General features: G+C 51.8%; 2 protein-coding genes across 5 annotated transcripts in view; both read right to left on the bottom strand.

Moving 5' to 3' along the window:
- Positions 1–16,475, bottom strand: part of TBCD (tubulin folding cofactor D) — a 99,554-nt gene extending 83,079 nt beyond the window's left edge. The window contains exons 1-6 of the mRNA XM_004621130.2: positions 16,094–16,475; positions 15,605–15,655; positions 11,788–11,885; positions 10,591–10,692; positions 7,991–8,134; positions 5,450–5,505 (exon numbers count right to left, since the gene is read on the bottom strand). Coding sequence (XP_004621187.1) covers positions 5,450–5,505; positions 7,991–8,134; positions 10,591–10,692; positions 11,788–11,885; positions 15,605–15,655; positions 16,094–16,277 — 635 coding nt within the window. The 5' untranslated portion in view covers positions 16,278–16,475. The remainder of the gene's footprint in view (positions 1–5,449; positions 5,506–7,990; positions 8,135–10,590; positions 10,693–11,787; positions 11,886–15,604; positions 15,656–16,093) is intronic.
- A 1,646-nt stretch (positions 16,476–18,121) lies between these two features.
- FN3K (fructosamine 3 kinase) lies at positions 18,122–25,428 on the bottom strand. 4 transcript variants are annotated; one of them, XM_055133214.1, is made up of 6 exons: positions 25,084–25,386; positions 24,334–24,519; positions 23,030–23,117; positions 22,614–22,696; positions 19,234–19,356; positions 18,122–18,588 (listed from the first exon to the last, which is right to left on the bottom strand). In XM_055133214.1, exons 1-6 carry the CDS (start codon positions 25,222–25,224, stop codon positions 18,250–18,252), a joined length of 960 nt encoding a protein of 319 aa, XP_054989189.1. In that variant the 5' UTR covers positions 25,225–25,386; the 3' UTR covers positions 18,122–18,249. The 4 variants fall into 4 exon arrangements, with proteins under 4 accessions (XP_054989189.1, XP_054989192.1, XP_054989190.1 ...); XM_055133217.1 differs by having other exon boundaries at positions 23,030–23,121; positions 24,334–24,564; positions 25,084–25,337; XM_055133215.1 differs by having other exon boundaries at positions 23,030–23,121; positions 24,334–24,485; positions 25,084–25,335.
- Between the last annotated feature and the right edge of the window lie 1,248 nt (positions 25,429–26,676).

Genomic DNA, 26,676 nt, shown 5'->3' with positions numbered 1-26,676 from the left:
CTCAACACCTCCAACCACAGGCCTCAGGCCCACTCCTCCGGCCTGGACCCCCTCATCCTGAGGCGACAGCTCAGAACCCCACCAAGACCCACGATTCAAGCAGACTTGGAAATCTACAGCCACAGGACCCACGGCCCACATGCAAGGTCTGTCCTGCACTATAGGGCCTCACTCTACACATACCCACACTGTAGGCAGACACACACAAAAGGAAGACACACACTGAACAGACACACACAACGTACAACAAATGTACTGAATAAATTGACACATGTGCTGCACAGATACACACATATACACTGCATGACAAGCACTACACGGACAAACACCGCATGGACACACACACACTGCATGGACACATACACATGAACAGCATGGACACACACTGCAGAACAACACACACACATGTACTGCACAGACACACATACACACGACATGAACAAATACTGCATGAACACACATGCACTGCATGAACAAATACGCACAAACTGCATGGACAAATGCACTGAACAAACAAACACACACAGTATTTGGACTGACACAGATGCACTGCATGGACACATACACTACACAGACACAATGCATAGATAGACATACTGCACAAATGAACACACACTACACAGATGGACACACACGCACTCCATAGACAAACACTGCATGGAGAGACACACACAGCATGGACACTACAGACATGCACACTGCATGGACTCATACATATGCACTGCATGGAAGGATAAATACACAACGCCTGAATAAATATGCACTGCATGGACGAATGGACACACTGCATGGACAAACACATATGCACTGCATGAATGCACACACACACTGCATGAACAGACACACACACACTGCACTGACACAGAGAGCACTAAGAGACATGCACACTGCATACAGACACACATGCACACACACCCCATAGAGCTTTGCTGGAGTCCACAAGCTCCCCAAAGGTATTCCATTCTGCAATCCATGGGAGCCCAGGAGAGTCTACAGGTTCCCCCACCCTCCCAACTTGGGGCTCACACTGAATCCTCCCTCCTGGGTAACTGACCCACGCATGATCATCACACCTAACAGTTCAGTGCTCAGCTGACAATGCAGTTTCCTGGGCAGAAACACAGAAAATCCGCCAGGGGCATGAAGAAAGCGGCTGGCAGGGAAGGAGGGAGTGGGGCAGCACTCTCACAGAAAGGTGCCCAGCCCTGCACCTGAAGGTCAGGAGGCCACCATGGTCTGGAAGGAAGACCTGAGCAGAAAGCTGCTGCCTGACATAAGACCACGGCCAGGGCACAACCAGAGCCAGCGATGAGTGGATTCCCTCCTCCCGATACAGAGAGCTCAACAAGGTGACAGCTAGGGATAGGCTGTGCAGGGCCAATGGCAATTCATATGGGTATGACACTGAGCAGAGCCCCAGAGTAGTCAGCTCCAAAGTGAGGGCAGAAAGGGAAGATAGAGCCAAAGACACATACCTAGGAGATGCCGACCTCCACCCTAGCTTGCCACCACCCTGCCACCAGGGCCATGGTTAACTGCTGGGTGCCAAGACTGATAGGGTGCAGTACCATTGGAGCACCTGAGGAAAAACTGCACATGCATGCTCTCACAGCCACAAGCACAAGAAGTGCTCCAACACTGCCAATGGCCCTTCCAGTCTGTCACATGCCCTCAGTGGCCCAGGACAGTGCCCAAGCCCCTCCATATGTCCCACGTCAGCAGTGACCCCTAGGCTGACACCCTTAGCCTCTGGGCTACTGGCTGCTGACAAAGCCTAAAGCTCTCAGGGAGAAGTAGTTCAAGCTGAGAAGTTCTGGATTCAACCCTGGCACTGCATGGCCCCCCAGAACTGCTGATAACAACAAACATGCTTTATCTTCCTGCCCCCAAGGAGTACACCAGGAACCCATGACCACACGGAATTCTGCAGGCCAAAGTCATGGCAGCAAAGGAAAACAGGTGTCCTCCCAGGGCAGGATCAGCAGTCAAGAAGTGGTGTACGTTTCCTGAGAACGTGCGACTCAGGCGGGCAGTAAGTCCTGTCTGCTTTACCTCAACCCTGCCAGGGAGACAGTACGGAAGGGAAGACACAACCCTTACATGCTGCCACCCAGAATCAAGCCCCAGTACCACATACCTGTCCCCAGCACTGCTGCCAGCAGGTCAACCTGGACCATGGGATGAGTACATCAGCAGCCTACCGGTTCCTTCAGGTTTCCCGATACCCCAAAATCACCGCTGTGCCTCTGGCCAGACTCCAGCAACTCAGAATAATGTTTCCCAAGAAATTAAACTGCCAAAAGTCAGATATGTGGGAGCCATGCCAAAAAACCTCCCCTGGCTCAGCCATACAAGCTCATTTATTGGCCTTGCTTCAGAGACCCATAAATAAATCTCAAAAGAGATCAAAAGCCACAGTTAATCTCGGATCCACGCAAGGTTGAACAGAACAGGGTACATTGGAGGAGGGTTGGTTAGCCCAGAGCCCTCCCAAACACAGGCTCCCGGGAGCCACTTGTTCCCAACACTGAGATACTAACCTGCTGAAAATTCAGTATATGGGTTTTGTAACTGAAATCTCCAGGTATTCTCAGGGCGGGATGGGCTACCTCCCCACATTTCCACATTTCCCTGTACTTCCAGAAGCCCTGATAATCACATCCACAGCCCAAAGCAGCCACCCAGTTAAAAACAGCTACTCCAGTTGTACCATCCTGATAAAAATACTAAACGCCCTGAACAAACACGATGACCTCCTAGTACCTGTATTGAAACCATAATGCACAAAAGGAGAAAGAGAGAGAGAGAGAGAAAAAAAGAGAGAAGAAAGGTGCCTGCCATAGAGGCAGCTAGGGGGGAGGATAGAGGGGATAGGAGAGAAACTAGGGACATTGGTGGTAGGAAATGTGTACTAGTGGAAGGATGGATGTTGGAACACTGTATGATTGAAACCCAATGATGGATAGCTTTGTGATGGTCTATCTCAGTGATTCAATAAAAAAATAAGTAAGTAAAACTAAAATAAATAAAATAAAGGTAACTACTTGCATGTGGATGACCTGGGTTTAAGCTCCAGCATCTCAGATGGTCCCCCAAGCACTGACAGGAGTTTCCTTAGTGCAAACCCAGGAATAACCCCTGAGCATTGCTAGCTATGACCTAAATAAATAAAGATAACTAGAGGCCAAAGCAATAGTACAGCAGGGAAGAAACTTGCATGCACGTGGCCAACTTGGGCAATCCCCGGTACTGCCAGGGTGATCTCTGAGCACTGAGCCAGGACTAAGCCCTGAGTACTGCCACGTGTGGTTCAAAAATTAAGGGAAAAAAGAAAGAGGGGTTTAGAGAAATAGTATAGCATGTAGGGCGGTTGCCTTGCACACAACTGAACCAAATTCGATTCCTGGCATCCCATATGGTCCCCCAAGCACCGGAGGAGTAATTCCTGAGTGCAGAGCCAGAAATAACCCCTGAGTCTCACTGGGTGAGGAAGAAAGAAAAGGAGGAAGGGAGAGAGGGAGAAAAACTAAAGGTCAGAGAAGTTGCTCAATAGTAAAGCACTTGCCTTGTGTGTGTTAGGCCCTGGGTTCAATACCTGACACTGTGAGAAAAAGTAATAAAATTAAAAATACATAGGGAAAAAAATACCATTTCCACATTAAAATAAAAAATTCATCCAGGCTGAGGGACAGTATGGGCTCAGAGCACCTGCCATGCGACCGTGTGAGCTCAAATCCCCACAAGTGTTCCACATGTAACGAATAAGACCCTGCCAGGTGACTGCCCCCCACAGTGATAAGTGTCTAAGCACCACAGGAGGGTGTACAGCCTGGTCATGAAAAGTGACCTCTGGCAAGCATGTGTGGGCAGCCAGCCCGGACTTGTGCCAACTAAGATTGGGAGCACAAGGAACATAAGCACCAGCAACAGTACAACAGTACAACCAAAGAAGGTACAAACGTGGCAAGCACTGCGGCCAGTCGCACAAGACCATGACCTGCTGCGTACCCCAGCAAGAACCACAGCCAGCCAAGTGTGACCCTGCCACCACAGCACCAACAGGAATAAAGAAAATAGGGGTTGGGAGTTTAAGCATGTGTATGTTTTAAAACTTTAGTCCAGGACCCTCTGCTCCTAAAGACTTTGATTCCAGAGGTCTTCTAACCCATTTTGGCACCCAGAGCGGCTTCTTACAGCAATGCACTGGGACTGTGAGCTGGGCTATGCAATTTCTGGCAGAATTTTCCCTGGACTTTATACAGAATTCCAAAACATCTCTTAATTGTCAGCAATATGAAACAGTTCCTTTTTAGCAGGTCTGACTTTGGGGGGAAACTCCAAAGAATAACATTGAGTTTTTTGTTGAAATATTGAAGGTAATCAAAGTAGCAGCCATTTCTCCAGACTGTGAACTAAGCCATGGCCCCACACCGGCCGAGAAGAGGAAATATCCCTCTTTCCCGGTTGTTTCCCATTTTCGGGGAGAAACAAGATGTGGCATCCACCATATTATGAGGTGTGGGAAGGGGGATGAGGAAAAAAAAAAGGAAAAGGAAAAAAAAAAGAGTTATGTACTTGGAGCAGTGGGACTACATATCTCTTCATTCTAAGCAATGGAAAACTAATTATCAAATGCTTCCTTGGTAGTAAGGCTGTCTTTCTTGGGGGGAAACTCCAGCAACAATAGTGAGTTTTGTGTTGAAATATGGAATGTAATCAAAGTAAAGAGAAAATGAAGTGAAATTCATCAGTTACGCAGTTGGGGGTGGTGGGGACGGGGGCGGGAGGTATACTGGGGTTTTTGGTGGTGGAATATGGACACTGGTGAAGGGATGGGTGTTTGAATATTGTATAACTGAGACATAAGCCTGAGAACTTTGTAACTTTCCACATGGTGATTCAATTAAATTTAAAAAAAAAAAAAAACTTTAGTCCAGAGCCTGAGAGACAGGGGACTATATGGGATGCCAGGGATCGAATCCAGGTCAGCCACATGCAAGGCAAACTCCCTCCAATCTGTACTATCTCTCCAGCTCCTCAAACAGGGGTTTTTGTTCTAGGACACAATGACCCTAGAGTCATTCTTGATGACTCTTGAAGACCATCTAACTGGCAGCACCCACAGATGAGAACATACCCTCTGTGTAACTGACACCAGTCCAAATCTGTGCCCGCGTGATAGGCTATCACACCACCTATGTGAGCACCAAACCCTGACCTAGGGGACCCATGAGCCCCTGACTTAGACTAGCAGGTCCGTGAGGCTCTGACCCAGGGCCGAGGGTACCCGTGAGGCCCTGACCGGCCTAGGGACCACAGTTCTAGGGACTATAAGAAAATGAAGCCCAATGTTCCTTAGAAAAGGAAACAGACAAACAGGCACACAGAGCAAACACCCTCACATAACAGCCACCTTCCCCAAACAACCAGAACCAACAGGCACACTTACTTGGACACAAGAACAGCAGCTGCATCACGAGCCTTGTCACTGACCAGCAAGTAGGACTAGAAGGAAAAAGCAGAGCCTTATGGATACACACACCATGACTCCCCTCCAATATCTCCTCCCAACACCAGTCTCACAAGGTCAAGCACCAAATCTCACAAGAAATGGTGTACCACCAAAATGGTATCATTGTATCACTGTCATCCCATTGTTTGTAGATTTACTCGTCTCTATTCCTCCCAGCCCTGAGATTTTAGCAGCCTCTCCTTACTCATAATTCCCAACAATTGGAGGCTCTTTCAGGTCAGGGGAATGAGAGCTATCGTTACTGTTTTTGGTGTATCGAATATACCACGGATAGCTTGCCAGGCTCTGCCTGGGCGGGCAGTTATATGTGTGTATGTGTATGTATGCATATATATATATATATATATATATATATATATATATATATATATATCACCGTATCACTGTCATCCCATTGCTCATCAATTTGCTCAAGTGGGCCCCAGCAACGTCTCCATTGTGAGACTTGTTGTTACTGTTTCTGGCATATTGAATACACCACGGGTAGCTTGCCAGACTCTGCCTGGGCGGGCGGGGGGCGGGAGGGGGGGAGAGGGTGTGTGTGTGTGTGTGTGTGTGTGTGTGTGTGTGTGTGTGTGTGTGTGTGTGTGTGTGTGTGTGTGTGTGTGTGTGTGTGTGTGTGTATTACTCTCTATGATTTGTTACCTATTGTCTGAACTCCATCAAAATGACAAAACAGAAAAATAGGAAAACAAATTAAGTTAAAATCAAAGTATGTAGGGCCCAGAGGGCTGGAGCACGTGCTCGGCACATATGAGTCCTGGGTTAGGTCCCTGGCCTGGCACAGTCCCAGAAGCACTCTCAGACAGGCTCTAAGCACAAAACAAAATCAACGAGAGTGAGAATGATAAATATTAATAAGTGATAAAGATTATATTCTACTTTACTACCACCACAACAAAACTGAAGCAAAACTGCATTTACAGAATTCATATGATTATTATCACCAAAATGGTACCTCTGATAAACTACTTACCTCTCACACTCACCTGTGTGTGGGAAGCACAAGCCCACACACAACCACTTAAGGAACCAAGTGTTCAGTGGTGTCTGTCAAACAGCAAGATCAACAAATTCTGAATATAAACAAGTGTGGCCTACGATTCTCAGATGGCCCTGGTCCTGACCCGGCCCTAAGTAACCCTTCCAGATGTGTCAGACACCATGACTTCCCTCCAACCAACAGAATCTAGCAAAGAGTGAGATGGCCTATCTCTGACCACCCAAGATACTATCAACCTGTTTACTAGCAGCTCCTGCCCCCTGCTGGCTGTGTTGGAGCCATGTGGTCAGGAACAATAGCCTCCAGCAAAGAACCAGGAAAGAGCCGGGTCCAACCACCACTAGATCCTGGACCTGACCTACCCCAAGAGACTAGGTGGGGGGACCCTGAGCTAAGGGCCCAGAAAAGATTCCTGGCCAGATTCCTGACCCACAGAAACCATAAGGCAAAACATGTATCCTACCAAACCACTCACATTTGTGCTAAGTATCAACAGCTAAGTAAGCAGAATAGGAATCTATGTTCTATGTGCACAGTATTTCCATCAAGAAAGGACATGAAAGTACTACCTCTCAGCACTAGAATTTGAGAGATTTACATTTAATATTACCACTGCTTCTTCTTTTCTAGTTTTCCTACAATGATTATTAATTGTATCACTGTATCACTGTCATCCTGTTGCTCATCGACTTGCTCGAGCAGGTACCAGTAAAGTCTCCATCGTGAGACTTGTTACTATTTTTGGCATATCAAATACACCATGGGTAGCTTGCCAGGCTCTCCCGTGCTGGCGAGATATTCTTGGTAGCTTGTTAACATGTTAAAAAAAAATTAAGGGGCCGGAGAAATAGAAGTGATTCACCCAGGAGGGATTCCTGAGTGCAGAACGAGGAGTAACCCCCTGAACATGACCAGGTGTGGCCAATAAAACAAAACAGAACCCAAAAAAAGACAAGTACCCTACCCACTATACTCTGTCTCTGCCCCTCTATATAAATTACCACAATTTGTTTTCAGTGAAGCAAGATCATTTTTTTTTTCTTTTTTGCTTTTTGGGTCAGACCTGGAAGTGCACAGGGGTTACTCCTGGCTCTGCAATCAGGAATTACTCCTGGCGGTGCTCAGGGGACCATATGGGAAGCTGGGAATCGAACCCGGATCAGCTGCGTGCAAGGCAAACGCCCTACCCGCTGTGCTATCGCTCCGGCCCCAGCAAGATCATTTTTATTGACCAAAACTTACTTATAAAACTGTGAGAGGAAAAGGAAAGGAAGATGTGTTCAATGGAGAACACAGGCTTGGAGAGCAAGTCAAATTACTACGATTTTAAAGTCATGACATGAAATATTACCTCACTGAAAAATAGCAGCCTCTGAACAAAATTACATGTAAGTTCAAAGTGTAGTAAACACCGTGACACAGAAGCATGAAAGCACTGGTGAGTGATTATTTACCTTTGCTATTTGGAGAATCTGGTCCATGACGGGCATCCGAGTCTGTCCAGGTTGAGTGAGGTTCCCATCAAGACGTGAAAAATCAAAAGGAATCAGGCAGATCATAGAGAGCCATAGCAAAAGCATGTAGCGGGTCTCCCACGTCTAAGGAGTTAAAGAAAAATGCCACCTGGATAAAGAACAGAACCCACTGCCATCTCCCACCCACTCGATGCCACAAAGGCCCCTCCAAATGCTGTAGACCTCAGAGTCGAGGTGAAGACAACACTCAGTTCCTCCTTCCCCCACTGTACCCCACTACGTACACTCTGACAAACACAGTCACCTCACAAAAGAACAAAATGAATAAAGAGAAATCGTAACACATCAGCTACTACCTCCTCCACTGGCAATCAAACTTTTAACAAAATGAAACAGATAAAAAGGTGAAAGAAACAGAAACCTTAAGAATTGGCAGCAGGGGCTGGAGCGATAACACAGCGGGTAGGGCGTTTGTCTCGCACTCGGCCGACCTGGGTTCGATTCCCAGCATCCCATATGGTTCCCTGAGCACCGCCAGGAGTAATTCTGAGTGCAGAGCCAGGAGTTACCCCTGTGCACCGCTGAGTGTGACCCAAAAAGAAAAAAAAAAATCCAAAGAAAAAAAAGAATTGGAGCAGGGGCTAGAGGAGTGATTGCACAGCGGGTAGGGCATTTTGCCTTGCACTTGGCCAACCCAGGTTCGATTCCCAGCATCCCATATGGTCCCCTGAGCACCACCAGGAGTAATTCCTGAGTGCAAGAGCCAGGAGTCCCAGTGCATCACCAGGTGTGACCCAAAAAGAGAAAAAAAAGGAGCCAAGAGAGATAGCATAGTGGAAGGGCACTTGCCTTGCTCATGCACAGACCGGGGATCAATCCCAGCATCCCATATGCTCCCCTGAGCACCACCAGGAGTGATCCTTGAGCGCAGAGCCAAGAGTCTGAGCACAGCCTTGTGCAAAATGTAGCCAAAAACTAAATAAATAAAATAAAAGCCAGGACCAGAGAAATAGAATCACTGTCATCACTGTATCACTGTCATTTGGTTGTTCATCGATTCGCTCGAGCGGGCGCTGATAACGCCTTCACTCGTCCCTGTCACGTGCTAGTGTAGATCGATGGCACATTGGGGGCTCTTTCAGGGTCAGGGGAATGAGGACCGTCGTTACTGTTTTTGGCATATCGAGTACAGAATAGGGGTTAAAATCCCAGCACTGTATGCTCCCCAGAGCATCCCCCAGCACCACCAGCTTGGCTTGGATAATTCCAGCCCCAGGGCCCAAGAAGCACCTCACCCTCAGGCCCTGGTACTGAACAGCCAGTTGACTTAGACTGACCATGAGGGAACCCAGGTCTCCTGTGCACCCCTTAGAAGATCCTGAAGAAAAGACTAAGTAAGAAATAGCACAATGGTCGGAGTACATACTCCGCATTGCAGGATGCCTGGTTCCATCCTCAGTACCATAAGTCCTGAGCACGGCCAGGTACAAACCCAAAACTAAAGCCTGAAAATAGCTACCAAGCACTGTCAGGTTTGGCCCCAAAACAACCGCAAAAATATTTAAGGCAAGTTCGATCCCCAGCACTGCATTTGGTTGGGTCCCCTAGGCACCGCTGGATGTGGCCCCCAAACAAAAAAATCAAAAACAAAAGATCCTGGAATCAGAGACAGGACAGGTAAGTGGGGCCCAAAAAACCAAAAAAAAAGTAATATTCTAAAAATTTTTAGAGAGAGTACAGGTATTAAGGTACTTGCCTTGCATCCTATACACCCTCATTCCTGAGCACAAAGACAGGAATAGATCCTGAGTCAAACACCACCCCATTCTCTGCTGGAAACTAGTTTTAAAAAACAGAATAAAAAGAAATTTTCAATTTCCAGTCAAAGTGGAGTGACTTCACTTTGGATATTTACTGAAACAAGATTCTATTCTGGCCCCAGGAAGGACCTTGGGGAAGGAGAGGATGGAGAAAGGATGATTCCTGACTCAAGTGGAGAGTAGACCCAGCGACCCAGAGGACTCCACACCATGCACCACTCAGACCTAAAGCACGTCCACACAGGCCTGCAGGCCATTGTCAGGGGTTCCCAATCCCAACTCACATGTGTGCAGTCCCATAAACCTAGGCCACTGCTTCTCTGTATCCCCTGGGGGAGCAGACTTCCCAGGTATCAATCATTATCACAACTTGTGCCCAATGTGACCCCTGGAGAGGAGACGCTAGAACATCACCCTGCCTTCCCCCTCACCACCCACTGCTTCTCTGTCCTGAGAACAACTGAGTCCCATCAGCGGTCAGTCCCATCAGTGGCCCAGAAAAATCCCATCAAAGTAAGAATTCATATTTTAAAAACCTGGCTGGTGGCACATTGCTCAGCAAAATGTGCTCAGACAGATTTTTTGACATGCATTTAAAAGAAAATATTTTAGAATCAGATGTGTAAAAAAGAAAGCCAGGGGAATAAAACAAAGATTGATACAAATGAACATGAGATAAAAACCCAAGGAAACAGCACAGCTACCAGAGCAGAAAGGGGTGGAGCCAAAAGGAAGGTGGAAGATGAGATTCAGACTCACCTCATGGTCCTTGGGGTTCTGACATGTAAACATGTCTAAAATAGGCTGCACGTCAGCTACTTCATGAGGAAATAAACGCAGAAATGTTTTATATCCCCGAACCTACCAGATAACAAAAGGAAAGCGACTTATCACAAAACAAGAACGTATAGGATCAGAGAGATAGTACAACAGGTAGGGTGGTGCTCGCCTTGCACTATGGTCCCCTAAGCCCACCAGAAGAGATCCCTGAGTGCAGAGCCAGGAGTAACCCTTGAGCACCAACAAGTGTGGCTCCAAAACAAAAACAAGACAAAGAAAGTGTAGAGTACTAAAGTGATCCTTCTGTCACCAAAAATCACTCAAGTTGAGACTGGAGCAACAGTACACAGGGTAGGGTGCTTGCCAACCAGAGTTTGATCCTCAGCACCCCATAAGGTCCCCTGAGCCTTCCAGGAGTGATCCCTGATCACCACTGGATGGGGATCACCACCAAAAAAAAAAAAAATCACTCATCAGGGGCCAGAGAGAGTAATAGTAGGTAGGGCACTTGCCTTGCACATTGCCAACCTGGGTTCTATCCCCATCATCCCATTTGGTCCCCCAAGCACTACCAGGAGTAATTCCTGAGTGCAGAGCAAGAAGTACGCATTGAGCATCACTGGGCATACCCTCCCTCCCTCGCCCTGCCAAAAAATAAAAATGAATCACAGAAAGGTGGACCCCAGCCATCACAGGCAAGGCACAGTGACAATACATAGCCTCTCACCCTCAGATGGCCACGTCATTCACCGGCCAAAGGGGCAGTGGCTGGTCTGCAGCACAGACAGGACATCCCTGAGAAGGGTGAGAAAGCAGATATCCCAGACCCACTTACTCAGAATCTGCAAAAGCCTCAACACAGGTAAGTCTGAGTAGTTCCATTCCATCAAGTTTTTTCTGCTTATTTCCTTGTAAGAAACTTTTCTGAATTGATCATCTCCCTCCATCCCTTCCATTCTAGCAAAGTGATTGTTCAAATTATTCAAATCCAAGATGGTAAATATCTCAGACACTGTTTACTCAAGACCTCCTGTGGATCACTGACATCTGATCCCCAAATGTGGTACAAGGAGGAAAAGTAAAACCATCTTTCCTGAGCAGTAACATTTTGGCGGGTAACTTCTGGGCAGAGTACATTATAGAAGACTCAACCATGAAGTGCTATGTGAACATTACCTTAGTGATGATATAAAGGAATTTAAAAGCCAGATGTACAAGGTCAGCTGGGGATGACTTATCTCTCACGAGATCCAACAAGATGTTCATCATCCATTCTAGATAAAAAACATATTTTTAAAAATACATAAATACTTGATATATAAATAAATACGAGGGACCAGAACAACAGTACAGCAGGTAGGGCACTTGCCTTGCATGTGAATGACCCGGGTTTGATCCTCAGCATCCCATACTGTCCCCCAGCCCCCAAGAGGAGTGATCCCTGAGTGCAGAGCCAGGAGTAAGTCCTGAGCACTGCTGTGCACCAAAAACAAACAGAAAAAATATGAATGAATATCAGCTTAATCAATGACTGAATAGTAGTACTCCTACGTTAAATATATATATATGAATTTTTTTTTGTCTTGGGGTCACATTCTACAGTTGGTAAAAGCTTACTCATAGTTCTGTGCTCTACAGTGCTAGGGATCAAACTGGGGACGTCTGTGTGCAAAGCAAGTTCCTCACCTGCTGTACTATTTCTCTAGCCTCTCAATGTGCTATTAAAATATCAAAAGAGGGGCTGGAGCAATAGCACAGCGGGTAGGGCGTTTGCCTTGCACGCGGCCGACCCAGGTTCGATTCCCAGCATCCTATATGGTCCCCTGAGCACCGCCAGGAGTAATTCCTGAGTGAAGAGCCAGGAGTAACAACCTCTGTGCATCGCCAGGTATGACCCAAAAAGCAAAAAATAAATAAATAAAAAATAAAATATCAAAAGAGCTACAGCAAGTAGTTCATTTACCTTGCATATGACCAACCCAAGTTCAATCCCCGGCATCACTTATGGTCCCCCAAGCCCAGCAAGAGTGATTACTGAGTACAGAATCAGGAGTAACCCCTGACCACCACCAGATGTGGCCCAAAAAAACAAACAAACAAACTTTAGAAATGAAAGTATGGTTCAGATTAGTAAACCTATGTAATCCAATTACCAATCTAGCCAAAAATAACTTATATTTTAATCTTAACACTTTCTACTAGAGAAGTACTGCTAACAAGATATGTATTCCCGATTTCAAATTTAGAGGAAATACTATCACTTAAAAGAAAATTATTCTATCTCAAACCAATACCCAGTACCCAACATTATAAAAGATTCCTGCTATAACTATTTAGCAGTGATCTGATTTGGTTTTTAAGGGGCTCTCAGGGATCACTCCTGGCAGGGCTTGGGGAACCATACAGGGTGCCAGGGATCAAACCTGGGTCGGCGATATGGAAGCTAAATGCCCTACCCCCTGAGTTATCTATCCAGCCTCACAATGATCTGATTTTAGCCATTATTGTGTGATGAAAAAGACAATCTAACCAAGGGTATATAAGGCACTGGTTGAACTCTACAAGAAGAAAACATCCAACCACATCAGAAAATGGGCCGAAGAAATGAACAGAAACTTTCCCAAGGAAGAGATACGAATGGGCACATGAAAAAGTGCTCTACATCACTAATCATCAGGGAGATGCAGATCAAAACAACCATGAGATACCACCTCACACCACAGAGAATGGCACACATCCAAAAGAACAAAAGCAACCGCTGTTGGAGAGGATGTGGGGAGAAAGGGACCCTTTTACACTGCTGGTGGGAATGCCGACTGGTTCAGCCCTTCTGGAAAACAATATGGATGATTCTCAAAAAATTAGAAATTGAGCTCCCATCTGACCCAGCAATACTACTGCTGGGAATATATCCCGGAGAAGCAAAAATGTATAGTCGAAATGACATCTGCACTTAAATGTTCATTGCAGCACTGTTTACAGTAGCCAGAATCTGGAAAAAACCCGAGTGCCCGAGAACAGATGACTGGTTAAAGAAACTTTGGTACATCTATACAATAGAATACTATGCAGCTGTTAGAAAAGATGAAGTCATGAACTTTGCATATAAGTGGATCAACATGGAAAGTATCATGCTAAGTGAAATGAGTCAGAAAGAGAGATAGACATAGAAAGATTGCACTCATCTGTGGAATATAAAATAACAGGGAAGGAGACTAACACCCAAGAATAGTAGAAATGGGGCCGGAGCAATAGCACAGCAGGTAGGGCGTTTGCCTTGCACGCAGTCGACCCGGGTTCGATCCCCGGCATCCCATATGGTCCCCCAAGCACCGCCAGGAGTGATTTCCTGAGTGCAAAGCCAGGAGTAACCCCTGAGCCTCACTGGGTGTGACCCAAAAAGCCAAAAAAAAAAAAAAAGAATAGTAGAAATAAGTACCAGGAGGTTGGCTCCATGGCTTAGAAGCTGGCCTCACATTCTGGGGAAAAGGCAGCTCAGATAGAGAAAGGAACACCAAGTAAAATGTGGTTGGAGACCACGCACTGGAAGGGTGATGCGTGCTGAAAGTAGACAAGAGACTGAACACGATGGCCACTCAACACCCCTATTACAAACCACAACACCCAACTGGTGAGAGAGAACAAAAAGGAATACCCTGCCACAGAGGCAGGGTGGGGTGGGGGAGATGGGATTGTGGGGGTGGGAGAGATACTGGGTTTATTGGTGGTGGGGAATGGGCACTGGTGAAGGGATGGGTTCTCGAACATTGTATGAGGGAAACACAAGCACAAAAATGTGTAAATCTGTAACTGTACCCTCACGGTGATTCGCTAATTAAAAAATAAATAAAATTTAAATAAATAAATAAATATTGGATTATAATGCACAACGTAAAAAAAAAAAGACAATCTACACTTCCAATTTTTTGTTGTTGTTTTGCTTTTGGGGGGGTCACACCCAGCGATGCACAGGGGCTACTTACCTAGCTCTGCACTCAGGAATTACTCCTGGTGGTGCTTAGGGGACCATATGAGATGCTGGGAATCGAACCCGGGTCAGCCGTGTGCAAAGCAAAAGCCCTACCCGCTGTGCTATCACTCCAGCCCCCATTTCCAGTTTTAAAGGAATAATTTGCCTGCTAATACCAACACGAAGAAAACTGCACAAATAGATTTCCAGACAAGGAACAATAGGCAGTAAGCACAAGCAAATAGGCCAACGGGGACCTCTGAGAAATGGGGTTGAGCTGAGTCAGCCAGGACTGGAGGGGAGAACAAGTTCCAGAGATGGTAGTGGCATCCTCCACCCTCAGCAGAATCTTCACTTCGCCAGGCTGGCACGCAAGACAGCACAGTTGTCAGAAACTGCCCAGCTCCCGGGGCAACACCTTGCCCTCATCAAGTCACAGTGCAGAGGCCTCTCAAGGTGGAGCTGGCATGTGAACACAGGGACCCGAAGCCCACCGCCTTTCCTCTTGAGGTTCACCCGGGAGCATGGGCTCCCTCTGCGGCAAGACAGCAAGCAAGGGCCAGAGTGCACCACGGACGAGTAGATGTGCGGTCCCGCCGTCACTGCCAGGAGTAACTTAAAAGAATACAGGGGCTGGAGCGATAGCACAGCGGGTAGGGCATTTGCCTTGCATGCGCGGCTGACCCGGGTTCGATTCCCAGCATCCCATAGGGTCCCCCGAGCACAGCCAGGAGTAATTCCTGAGTGCAGAGCCAGGAGTAATCCCTGAGCATCGCTGGGTGTGACCCAAAAAGAAAAGAAAAAAAACAGAAAGACAACTCCCACCAAGAAAAACCCTCCCATTTCGAACCAGTGATTCAAGTGCAAGGTCTCCACTCGCACAAGGAGACAACTGCAGGCCACTGAGAGGTGGCGGTGCGGGAGGGAGGGGGCCGGAACCTGGTCGCCAGCCAGAGGCGCTGGAGCGCACAGGTAACGCACGCAAGGGCCCATCCAGGGGACAATCCCACCGCACACTCTTACCGAGGTGTGGGTCCAGCAGGTGCGGCTGCTCCTGGTACTTGTCCATTATCACTACGAAGGAAGAGAAGATGAGAGCCACACCCCACGCGTCCCGCTGGTTCAGACCCTGCTCAGCCCCCTCTACACGCTGACCCTCACCCTAACCCCCCACCCCTGCCCCGTCTCTATCCTAAACCCTCAACCCTGCCTCACTCCACCCCAAACCCCACACCTGAGCCCTCTCCACCCTAATCCGCACACCCCTGCCTCCTCTCCATCTGTGTCCCCAGCCCTGCCCAGTCTCCTCCCTGAACCCTGACCCCCAACCCTCTCCACCGCCCCCGCCCCTCTCCACACAGTGCCTCCTCACCCCCGCCCCTCCCAGTGCCCCCGACGCCCGGGCCTCCCCACAGTGTCCCCCGCACCCCCTCCCCCCCTCCCCGGGCCCCTCCCCCGCCCCTCCCCACACCCCGTCCCGGGCGCCGCCCTCCCCGCGGCGCGGGCCCGCACCTCGGAACCGCTCCAGGAGCGCCTCCGCGGCCACGCGCTCCCTCAGCACGGCCGGCAGGCGGCAGAGCAGCGCGCGCGTCTCCTCACTCTCGCCGAACGCCTCGAGGGCGCTGCCCAGGGCCAGCGCCTCCACCTCCGCCTCGTCCTCCGGCGAACCCGCCGCAGCGCCTTCGCCCAGCGCCATCCTCGCAGCTCGCGGGAGTCGCCGAACGCCGGAGTCGCCCGCGAAGGCGTGACCAGCGCTCGCCCCGCCCCGCCGCCTCCGTCCCCCGCTACGGAGCGCGCCAGCGGCCTAAAGAGTGCGCGCGGAGGCAACGATGGGCGCCACAGACTGCAGATGCGGAGCGCCCCGCGGGTGCCGGGTGCGCGAGGCCCGCGGTGGAAATGTGTCGAGGGCGTTGCCGGGAGAACGAGGAACGCATCCAGGGACCCGGGAATGGGGTCGGCTACGGGCACCGACCAGACGGGAGGGCTAGGGCCGAGGCAGGCAGAGGGGGTGCCGGGGCGTGGTAGACAATTTAGTGTTTGCTTAGGGGCGTGGTTTAGTGCTAACGGCGGGTGAGGGCGTGTCTTCGCCCGATGAGTGACGTAGGAGACGAGGCCTGAGCTTGGCTGGGGCGGGTCTGGGCGGGGCGGGGCCAGGTTTGGGGCGGAATCTGCGGTGGAGTGGGACCAAGTTTGCGCGGGGGCGCGGGGTTAGTAAGAAATTGGGTGGGAGAAGGCTGGGTCTGAAGTGAAGTGTGGTCTGGGCAGCGGGCAAGGTCTCAGGCGGGATGGGATGCAGCGCAGAGCGGGGACGGGACCATAGCTGGGGGCGGGGCCGAGAGCGGCCTGGAGGCGGGGCCGGGCGGGGCCATAGTCGGGGACGGGCCAACAGCGATCTGAAGGCGGGGCCTAGCCGGGGCGGGGCCCACAGCTGTGTGGAGGCGGGGTGGGGAGGGCAGGGGCTGGCAGCGGTCTGGAGGCGGGGCCGGGCGGGACCGTGGTCGGGGCGGGGCCGACAGCTGGGAGCAGGAGGGGCGGGACTGACCTGTCTGGAGGCGGGGCCGGGCGGGGCCATAGTCGGGGACGGGCCAACAGCGATCTGAAGGCGGGGCCTAGCCGGGGCGGGGCCGACAGCTGTGTGGAGGCGGGGTGGGGAGGGCAGGGGCTGGCAGCGGTGTGGAGGCGGGGCCGGAGCGGGTAGGGGTGGGGCCGACAGCGGGCAGCGGGAGGAACAAGGCAGGATAGGACCGAAGCGAGGCGGGACGGGGCGTCAGGTCCTATGCGGCCCATAGATAGTCTGCTCAGGCTCTAGTCCCTCGCCTCCTGAAACGTCCATCACGTGGCACTTTACTGTTTGGAAGGTGCCTTCTGCATGTAGTTTGGTTTCAAGGCAACACTCGTTGATGCTCAGGGATCGCTTCTGTTAGTGCAGGGTTCCATCTGATGCAATGCAAGAGCCTTAACCCTTGTCCTTTACCTCTGGCTGGGGAAGGCACTTTTGCGGGGAAAGTCTCACATGAGCTCAGCAGCCAGCAGAGGGAATAACTCCCACACTTGACGGAAGAGATGTGAGCCCTCATAGGCTCTTATAAAAGGTGGGAAGTGACTGATAATCTACAAAGGGATAATAAAGATGAGGCTCCCTGTCTGCAGTGCACACATGGGCCACCCAGCGCCACTGTCCCAGGACCATCCCCTCTGCAACACCACCTTATGCACTGTCATGTACAGCACAGCCCTCACTTCAAGCTTCCCATCCCTTCTGACCCTCCTTTACCCAGGAAGACAGCAGCCAGAACATGGAGCAGGACAGGCCTGTGCAGCAGAGGTCCCCCACAAAGCCCTTCCTTCCATCTGTCCTACAGCCCCAGGGGTGCTGCTGAAGATGTAAGGTCCATTTTATGGCCACAGTGCCACAGTGTCCACAGGGGGATGCAGACCCCAGTTGTTTGTGAATTCCTGTAACCAACTAGGGTCCCTAATGAGCCCATTGGAAACCACAGAGGTCTGAGATGCATAAATTAATCCAGACGAACAGAGATGCAAGGGAAAGGAAGCTGGCAGTGGATGCCCTGAGGGCTCTCTGGCTTTATTAGTACCTGAAGTCATGTGGGCCGGGTGCCCCCACTACCTTTGGAGAGACTGGGTGAAGCAGGAGAAGCGGCTGGCTGCTACTTCAGAAGCCTTCTCATGGTGGTCAGGGATGGGCTTCGGTACTCCCTCCCAAAGTGGTTCCAGTGGTTCAGGTAGTTAAAAAGTTGATAGAGCAACAGTCGCTGGTCGAAGCCTGGAGCCTTAGGGATCTTCTGGTGGTAAGCAGTGAAGAAGGACCGGGGGAACCCTCCAAACATCAAAGCAATTGCCAATTCAAACTCAGAATGGCCATAGAAGGATGCTGGGTCATAAATGAGGGGACCTGCGTCGTCCTCGGCCACATTTCCTGACCAAAGATCCCCATGAAGAAGGGCAGGGACAATTTCTAGGCCACTAAACAGATCTGGAATTTTCACCTAAAAGAAGAATCATGCAAACAGAGTTACCAGAGTCCCTGAGTCACATGCAGTGACTCTCCCACAACGCTTGGGAAAGAGCAGAGATGACCGTGTGCCCACCTGAGGCCCCTGGACAGTGAGGCTCCGAGGTCTCCAGGGAACAGCCTTGTCTTACCCACTTCTGCAATTCTAGTGGACTCCTGACTCCATACAGGAGATGATGGGATGTATGGTTGGTTCTTAGAAGAGGGGCCACAGAGCTGTATAGGACTTGGTACACACACACACACACACACACACACACACACACACACACACACACACACACGTTCTTTCTGCCCCCCCCCCCCCCGCTGCCTGCTTTATTCAAAGTGAACATTTTGGAGGGGCTTGTCCCCCTGCACTGCAGTGCAGTTCTGCTGTACAGAGCTTCGCAGGGAAGGCAGAGGACATGAATGACAGTGGCACTCTCCACCCTGCAAGACACACCTGCTTCCCAGCTAAGCAAATGTGGCCCCTCAGCAGGGCAATTCTGGGGCCTCGTTCCGGCCTGGCATCTCCATCGGCTCAGCAGCCTCACACTCATGTGCCCAGTAACCTCTCTAGCTGGTGTGTGGCACCCTGGAAGGAAGCCCCTCCCCAAAGAACATCTGCCAGGCCCACCTGGAGCCGGGCCCAGAGTTCCCGAAGCTCCTGGTCGGCATAGTCCTTCTCGATGAGGTCCAGCTGTGCCTGGAGCCGGTGCCGCGTAAAGAAGGTGGCCCAGTCGTCCTGCCACTCGTTCACCTGCACAGCAAGGGAAGGGGTCTGCAGCCGGTGGGCACAGACAGAGCAGGGGCCAACTTTGCCTAGAACCAATAGCACCCCACTACCACATGGAGGGCACTGGAGCCAGCCTGCAACAGAGGTGAGACAGACTTGTTTCAAAGTAGCTCACCGGGGGGCTGGAGAGATAGCACAGCGGGTAGGGCATTTGCCTTGCACGCGGCCGACCCGGGTTCAAATCCCAGCATCCCATATGGTCCCCTGAGCACGGCCAGGGGTAATTCCTGAGTGCAGAGCCAGGAGTAACCCCTGTGCATCGCCAGGTGTGACCCAAAGAGAAAAAAAAAAAAAAAAAAAAAAAAAAAAAAAGTAGCTCACCGAAGGGGAAAGAGGAAGAGGGAGCCAGAAACCAGATAGAATGAGTAAAATACTAAGGGCAAGAGGATCAGTTTGAGTTCCTCATAGCTCACAAGTCCAGAGGCTCTCTGAGGCCAGACAGGATGGAGGAAAGCTATGTTCTCACGTGCATCACGTAAATAGTTGGTCCGCACAAATACTCATCAGAGGAAAGTGAGGTGACCATATAGACATCCGACTAAACGGGGTTCCAAAAAAGAATGTCGCCAAGAGAAAAAGAAAGCCAGCTGAGGGGCTGGAGTGATAGCACAGCGGGTAGGGCGTTTGCCTTGCACGCGGCCAACCCGGGCCGGGTTCAATTCCCAGCATCCCATATGGTCCCCTGAGCACCGCCAGGAGTGATTCCTGAGTGCAGAGCCAGGAGTAACCCCTGTGCATCGCCAGGTGTGACCCAAAAAGAAAAAAAAGAAAGAAATCCAGCTGATAAGACATCAGGCCCTGAATGTCTGTCCAATACTCAGTGACAAACATAGGACAAACAAACCCACCCGGGAGCCAGGGGAAAGCCCCGTGAGACCCCTTGTACTCCCCGCCTGACTGAAGTACAGGAAACAGAAAATGCTGAGTGTGTGTGGAAGTGGAGCAACTGGGATCTCCCACACGGAGGGCAGGGTGAAACTGAGGCGCCCCCACCCCACCCCAGGGAAACACACCAGCAACTTCTTAAAATGCCTTACCACCTAGTCATTCACCAGAATAAATGGAAACATTTGTCTGATTCTTGGACACAAAGGTTTACAGCAGCCCTCTTTGTGGGGGAGAATAAAAGTAGAAAATAATCCAGCAGGTGACCAGACAGGCTGGCTGGTCCATAGAGAGCTACAAGACAATGACCAAGGAAGCAGGTGATGAAGGAGGTGACAGAGGGTGGTTTTGCCCACACTGCATGCCACAAGAGGCTGATATGGACCCAGAGGGTGGGGGTCAACCCAGTGGGTACCAGGATCAGAAAGGGCTGAGGACACTTCTGGATGTAAGAACACTTTTTTTTTTCTTTTTCATTTTTGAGCCATACCCAGCAGTGCTCAGGACTTACTCCTGGCTCTGCACTCAGGGATCACTCCTGGCGGTGCTCAGGCAACTGTATATGGTGTCAGGGATCAAATGTGGGTCAGCCCCATGTCATCCTACCTTTTGGGCCCCAGATGTGAAGACACTTGATGACACATCATCATCCTGGCCAGGGTGAGTAGCTCACGGACACAGTCTCATGCCAAACTCATCAAACTGTAGTTTCATTTTTTATAGCTTTAGGGCCACATCCAGTGGTGCTCAAGGACTCCCATTTCCAGTTCTCAGGGACGATTCCCCACCATGTCGTCATCGTTGCCCTGCATGTAAAGTCTGTACTCCAGCCCTCTGAACCATCTCCTCCATCCCAAACCACACAATATTTTTTTTGGGGGGGAGGAGCCTCGCAGACCCCTTCTGGTGATTCTCAGCACCTGAGTCAACAGCTCAGTGCACAGAAGGGAGGATATGGTGCCGAGGACCACCCAGGATATCCTGAATAGCATGAAGTATTGGGCTACACCCTGTGATGCTCAGGGAACCATGTGGTTTGGAGGATTGGATCAGGCTCAACTGCATGCAAGGCATGTGCCTTGAGCCCTGTACTCTCTCCAGTCCCAAAGGACTTTCAAAAATAGGTGGCTCAGCCAGGTCAGTCACACCCCAATAGTGCTGTGGTCTTTAAGTTGCAAAGCTTCTTTTATACAAAGGCTGCTCTATGGAATCCTTCTGGAGGGACTTTCTAGAAGGAACACAGTGACCTGGGGTGACCCTGGCTATGCAGGTGCAGCTCCCACACAAACCTGAGGCCTGGGGGCACCCCTGGGCCCGTGTCCATCTTGTACCTAAACAACACAGCTTTGAGCATAAGGAACCAGAGACCGGCATCGACCAGCCAATCCTCCACCCGGACAGTGATGCCGGGGTCCACACATTCCCCAAAAGCTGTGACTTCCCCAGCTCTAAAGGGGAAGCCACCTGGGCGTGAGCTGTTGGCAGGCTGGGATGAACGTTCAGCCTGCCAGCCAGCCCCCTCACTGCTATGCGGCCTCTCTGTCATTGTCCTCTTCTCTAAAACCCCTAACCCTAACTCCTTAGGGTTGCCATGGTAGATGGATGCCCTGAGTCACGTGTGAGTCCACCAGCTGAGAAGCCACAGGCCCAAGTGGACTAAGTATATTTCGTGTCCCAGGGATCCCCCCTCATGGGTCAGCCCCCAAAAACAGAGAGCAGGAGCCTCGTGGGTCAGTGGTGGCAGGACCAGCATATTGTCATTATCGTCTCAGACAGCTTCAGCGCAGCTGACCCTGTGCCCCAGATGGCTAATATGCCTTACTGAATGCATACACCAGGGGTCAGGAGCCCCCACGGCCCAGCCCTATCACCTCCTATGCCCAAATGTGGCTACCCACTACCCTCTCCCCAGGCAGCTGCATCCTGGGAGAGACAGACCATCTGTGCTGCCACGGGGACCCCTACAGCTGCCTGAAGCTTCAGGGATATCTCTAGGACACCAGGTGTCCCTTGCCCCAGGACACTTCCACCTGAGATAGCAGCCACCCACCCACTGACTAAGTCCTTGAGTCCGTGACGCCTCCAAACAGGCTAATAGGCTGTGAGCTCAACTCACCAAGACCTGGTCCCCAGTCTCATACTGCCTGTCCTCCTCTCCTCCTCCTGCCGGCATCATGCTGAGTGTAAGGACACCCACCTCCAAACTTAGCTCTGCGGGACTCTACTGTCCACACCTCAGAACTCAGCTCACACTCTACTCCAAGGTCGCAGGTACCCCAGCGGCACCCCCCTAGAGTCCAGTCCTGGGGCTTGGGCAGCTGCTTCAGAGCACTCACCTGTGTGATGAAGCCACAGCATGTCACTGTGTGGAATCCAAATTTGGTCACATAGGGGGGCTGATCACCATCTGCTCTGTGGCCTGTGGACAGAGGGGCTGGTCTCTTGTTGGTGCCAGCTCAGCAAAGTGGCCCCAATTGCACTCTGGGGACAGGGCATGGCCACTTCCTGGGCAGGTAGTTAATACACACAGTGAGGTCAGGCCACTCTGCACCCAGCACCTGAACATGGACAGACGGGACAAATGGGGCCAAGTCTGCCAGTGATCGGTTCAGTCCACATGGGTAGGAGCAGATAGGAGCAGGAGTGAGGAGAGTGGGAGCAGGGCCTAAGGCCCATCTCTGTCCAGGGTGGCACGGGGCAATCCTCCTGGGGCAGGGTCACTGGGTCCAACATGGCCAGCAGCAGCACGCACCCACTGTGTGCTCCTTCTCCTTCCAATTCTTTCCCAGCTTCTGGTTGTAAAGATGCAGCTCAGCCATCTGGGCGCCGAGGGTCGCTGCCTGGCTGAGGAAGCAAGTGCTGAGATCACAGCCAGTCCTCTGGCTCTACTGCTCAGACACCTCAAAGTAACTCCCCAGGGTTGGGCTGATGCTCACAGGTCTGGAGCACGTGCCTTGCACAAGGACCTGAGCTCAGGCCTAGCACTGCTCCACAATCCCCTGAGCAGGGGTGGGAGGGCCTGGCAGTGCCAAGTGGCTTAAACAATGAACCATTCACCCGGTTGGCCAAGTATCCCCAGGAATGAACCCCTGAGCCTCTGAGTATTGCCTGGGAAGGACCCCTCTCCCCTGAGAAAAAGACTCTCCAGTTTTTAAAGAGTGAAAACTGCCTGTGGCATGGGGCTGGAGCGATAGCACAGCGGGTAGGGCGTTTGCCTTGCACGCGGCCGACCCGGGTTCAATTCCCAGCATCCCATATGGTCCCCTGAGCACCGCCAGGGGTGATTCCTGAGTGCAGAGCCAGGAGTAACCCCTGTGCATCGCCAGGTGTGACCCAAAAAAAGCAAAAAAAAAAAAAACTGCCTGTGGCAAATGACTCTCTCTGAACAAGAGCATAGGGTCCCCTGGAGGGAGGCAGGGAGATCCACAGAGAACCTGGGAGTCAATGGTCAGGGCTGAGAGCATGGGCAGGTAATATAAAGCCCTGGATTTTGTGGAAATAAATGGGAGCTGAAATAAGACAAGGACTACCAGGGCTGGGAGATGGCTCAAAGGGCTGGTGCACGTGACCAGAGTCTGGAGCACTGGCAGGAGCCTCCTGAACAGCTGCCAGGTGTGCCCCAAAGTGAACAAAGGAAAAAGAGAAAGAGGGCCACACAGAGTGGTGCTCATGAGTTCCTGGGACCTACTAATGGAACAGCAAGCAACTTTCCCTTTGTGATGTCAGGCATTGAACCTGGTTCAGAGGCAAGTGCTATAGCCTGTACTGCCTTTCTGGCTCTCCACATGTTTTTACGATGAATATGCGAAGTATGATCAAACCCCCCTGTCCAAACTGAGCTGACACCAGAACACAACAGAGTTCAGGCAACACTCACAAATGTTTGTTCTCAATGGGAAAACTCAGTCATACACCAGGAAGCAAGAACTCTGCACCTTCTGCGCGGAGCCAAGGGGCCCCGCCTTGAAACTGGACAGCAGGACTGGACCTGCTCCTCTGGAGCCTTCCCATGCCCCTTTCTGCTCCCATGTCAGTCTGTCTCTCAGCCTCACACACCTGCTCAGACTCCGCATTTTCAGATGCTCCATCACAAAGGCAGCGCCTCCTCCCGGCACGTCGAAAATCTTGATGGGCTGAGGTGCTCGCACCAGACCAGTGCTCCGAAGGGCCTCCAGGCTGGCCATCTCCCCCTCGAACATCTGCCGGGCCTATGTCCGAATACGGTCCTGAGCTCAAACAGCTCTGGAGCCAGACTGGGGCTCAGAACCAGGAAAGAAGCCCCCCTCCCTGGAAAAAAAACAAAAACAAAAAACCCTCCAGGGTGCAGGAGAATGCCCTGAGAGGGGCGACACGGGCCTGAGCCTGGGGTTCAGAGGGGGACAAGTCATCTTCAGACAGCCCTGCCAGTGAAGGGAAAGATGGGAGGGGTGGGGCATTCCTGGGGTGCTGTCAAGGGCCATGGCGAGTGCTGTGCAATGTCTCTGGGTGCACCAGAGAGCCCCTGAGTGCAGGGTAGGAAAGGTTTCTTGCTGCACCCAGCTGTCCCTGAGTGCCAGCAGGAGTCAGAACACTTGGAGTCTTGCAGGTTCCGTAGCGGCCCCCCACCCGGTGAAGACCTGAGGGCCCTAGCCTCACCACCCCATAGAGAAACATTAAGAAAACAAAGACAAAAGCAAATAAACCTGCCACTGTCCGGACACCCAGCGGGCCGCTCAGTGAGCGGCCCCGAGCGCGCCAGCGCGCACCACCCGCGCCGCCCGCGCCGCCCGCGCCGCTCTCCAGCCCCGGGCGCCCCTCGGTCCGCACCTGCGCTCGGCGGTTGACCTTGACGAACACCGGGCCCGTGTCGGTGTCGTAGGAGCGACCCTCGCTAATGCAGCCGGCCCCGGGGCTGCCGAAGGGCCGCAGCGTCGCGGTGCGCAGCTCCGCCCGCAGCAGTCGCTCCATGGTGCCGGGCGGGGGCCGGCCGGGCTGCGCAGAGCGCGTGATCCGCTCCTGGCAGAGGCGGCGGCGGTGGCGCAGCCTGCAGGCTCTGGGAGCTGGAGGAGGTGGACCCGCCCCGAGGGAGGGGCGCTCTGAGACCTCCTGGAGGGCGGGAGCTCCCCTAGGGGATCTGGGGTAGCGCCCTCCCCTGTGGGTGCGTTCAGGAGATGGACACTCGCACCCTCCCAGCTTCCTGACCTGGATGCCGTTCCTCCTGACCCTCCCCTGAGCACAGTACACAGGCCAGGCCAGGGTAAAGACCCCGCAGATCTGCCCGCTACACATCCCAGACAAGTCCCGGCCCTTTTGGCTGTCAGGCACCTGTCCTGCCACTGATAGAGGGTGCTCCCAGGCTTCTGATGCCCGCCACTGACCTCACCCAGGTGGCACTCCAGATTATACAGCCAGGCTGCCAGAGGGCACAGTCCTGCTTGGCCATGCTGGACCAGGTCCAGGCTGGCGCCCGGGAGTCCCAGGAATTCACCAGAACCCTGGCCAGTCTGCTCCCACCAGCTGTACCCCTAATGTGAATCCAGAAATGCTGGTCAGTCCTGTCCCCCCTGCCTGTACCTGTAGTGTAAATCCACAGAGACCCTGGTCAGTCAGTCCTCCCACCCCACTTCTAGTGTAGTGGGCAGTCCCCAGGAGCTGACCCTTCCCCACTGTTGTCCAGGCCGATTCTCCAGGCTCTCTCAGAACCAGAATCATGGTTAAAAAGGTATATAAGGCACGTCCCAACCCCAAAAACATAGGGTTCAGGTGACAGTCATCATGAAAGGAAAGCATGGGCTGCCTGACTCACGGAGAAGCAGGCCACCATGGCACAAGGGGTGGGGGCCTCTTCCAAAACAAGCATCTAGGAAGCATCCATCTGTTCTGCATGATATAGGGGATCCTCGGAAGTCAGCTCTGCAAAGGGACCTGCGAAGGCACAGACCTCAAGGCCTCCGCCCAGCTCCTTCAAATCACATGTGTGGGAGGAGAGACAGGAGGCCCTGAGCAGCTGGAGCGGGAACAGCCCATCCCTAGCCCCGCACACACCCGAAAGGACAACTGTTCTGGAAAGATGGGATCCTGCCTCAAAAGTACCTGGCTCTTCTGAGACACTGGAGGACTTTCTCCACATATGTGTTCAAGTGTCCACAGCCACGTGTCTTCATACAAGCTACTTTGGAGGTCAGTTTCACTGGGGAGACGTGGGAGGTAACGGTGCACACCCTGGGGGAGACAGGCCAGATTCAGCAGCACCCTCGCACTCAGGAAATCTCAGACCCTGCCTGCCTGCCAATGAGGATCCAACTTAGTTCAAATTCTACCTCCCTCAGTACCCAACTACCACTGTGCCTGGGAAGGGGTCCCCAGGCTGCCAGGGCTCCCTCTGAGAACATTGCACATGCTGTAGGGCCCCACCTGACT

The sequence above is a fragment of the Sorex araneus genome, chromosome 3 (assembly GCF_027595985.1).
Source record: "Sorex araneus isolate mSorAra2 chromosome 3, mSorAra2.pri, whole genome shotgun sequence".
NCBI classification, from domain to species: domain Eukaryota; kingdom Metazoa; phylum Chordata; class Mammalia; order Eulipotyphla; family Soricidae; genus Sorex; species Sorex araneus.
This window is presented reverse-complemented; position numbering and strand designations above follow the sequence as displayed.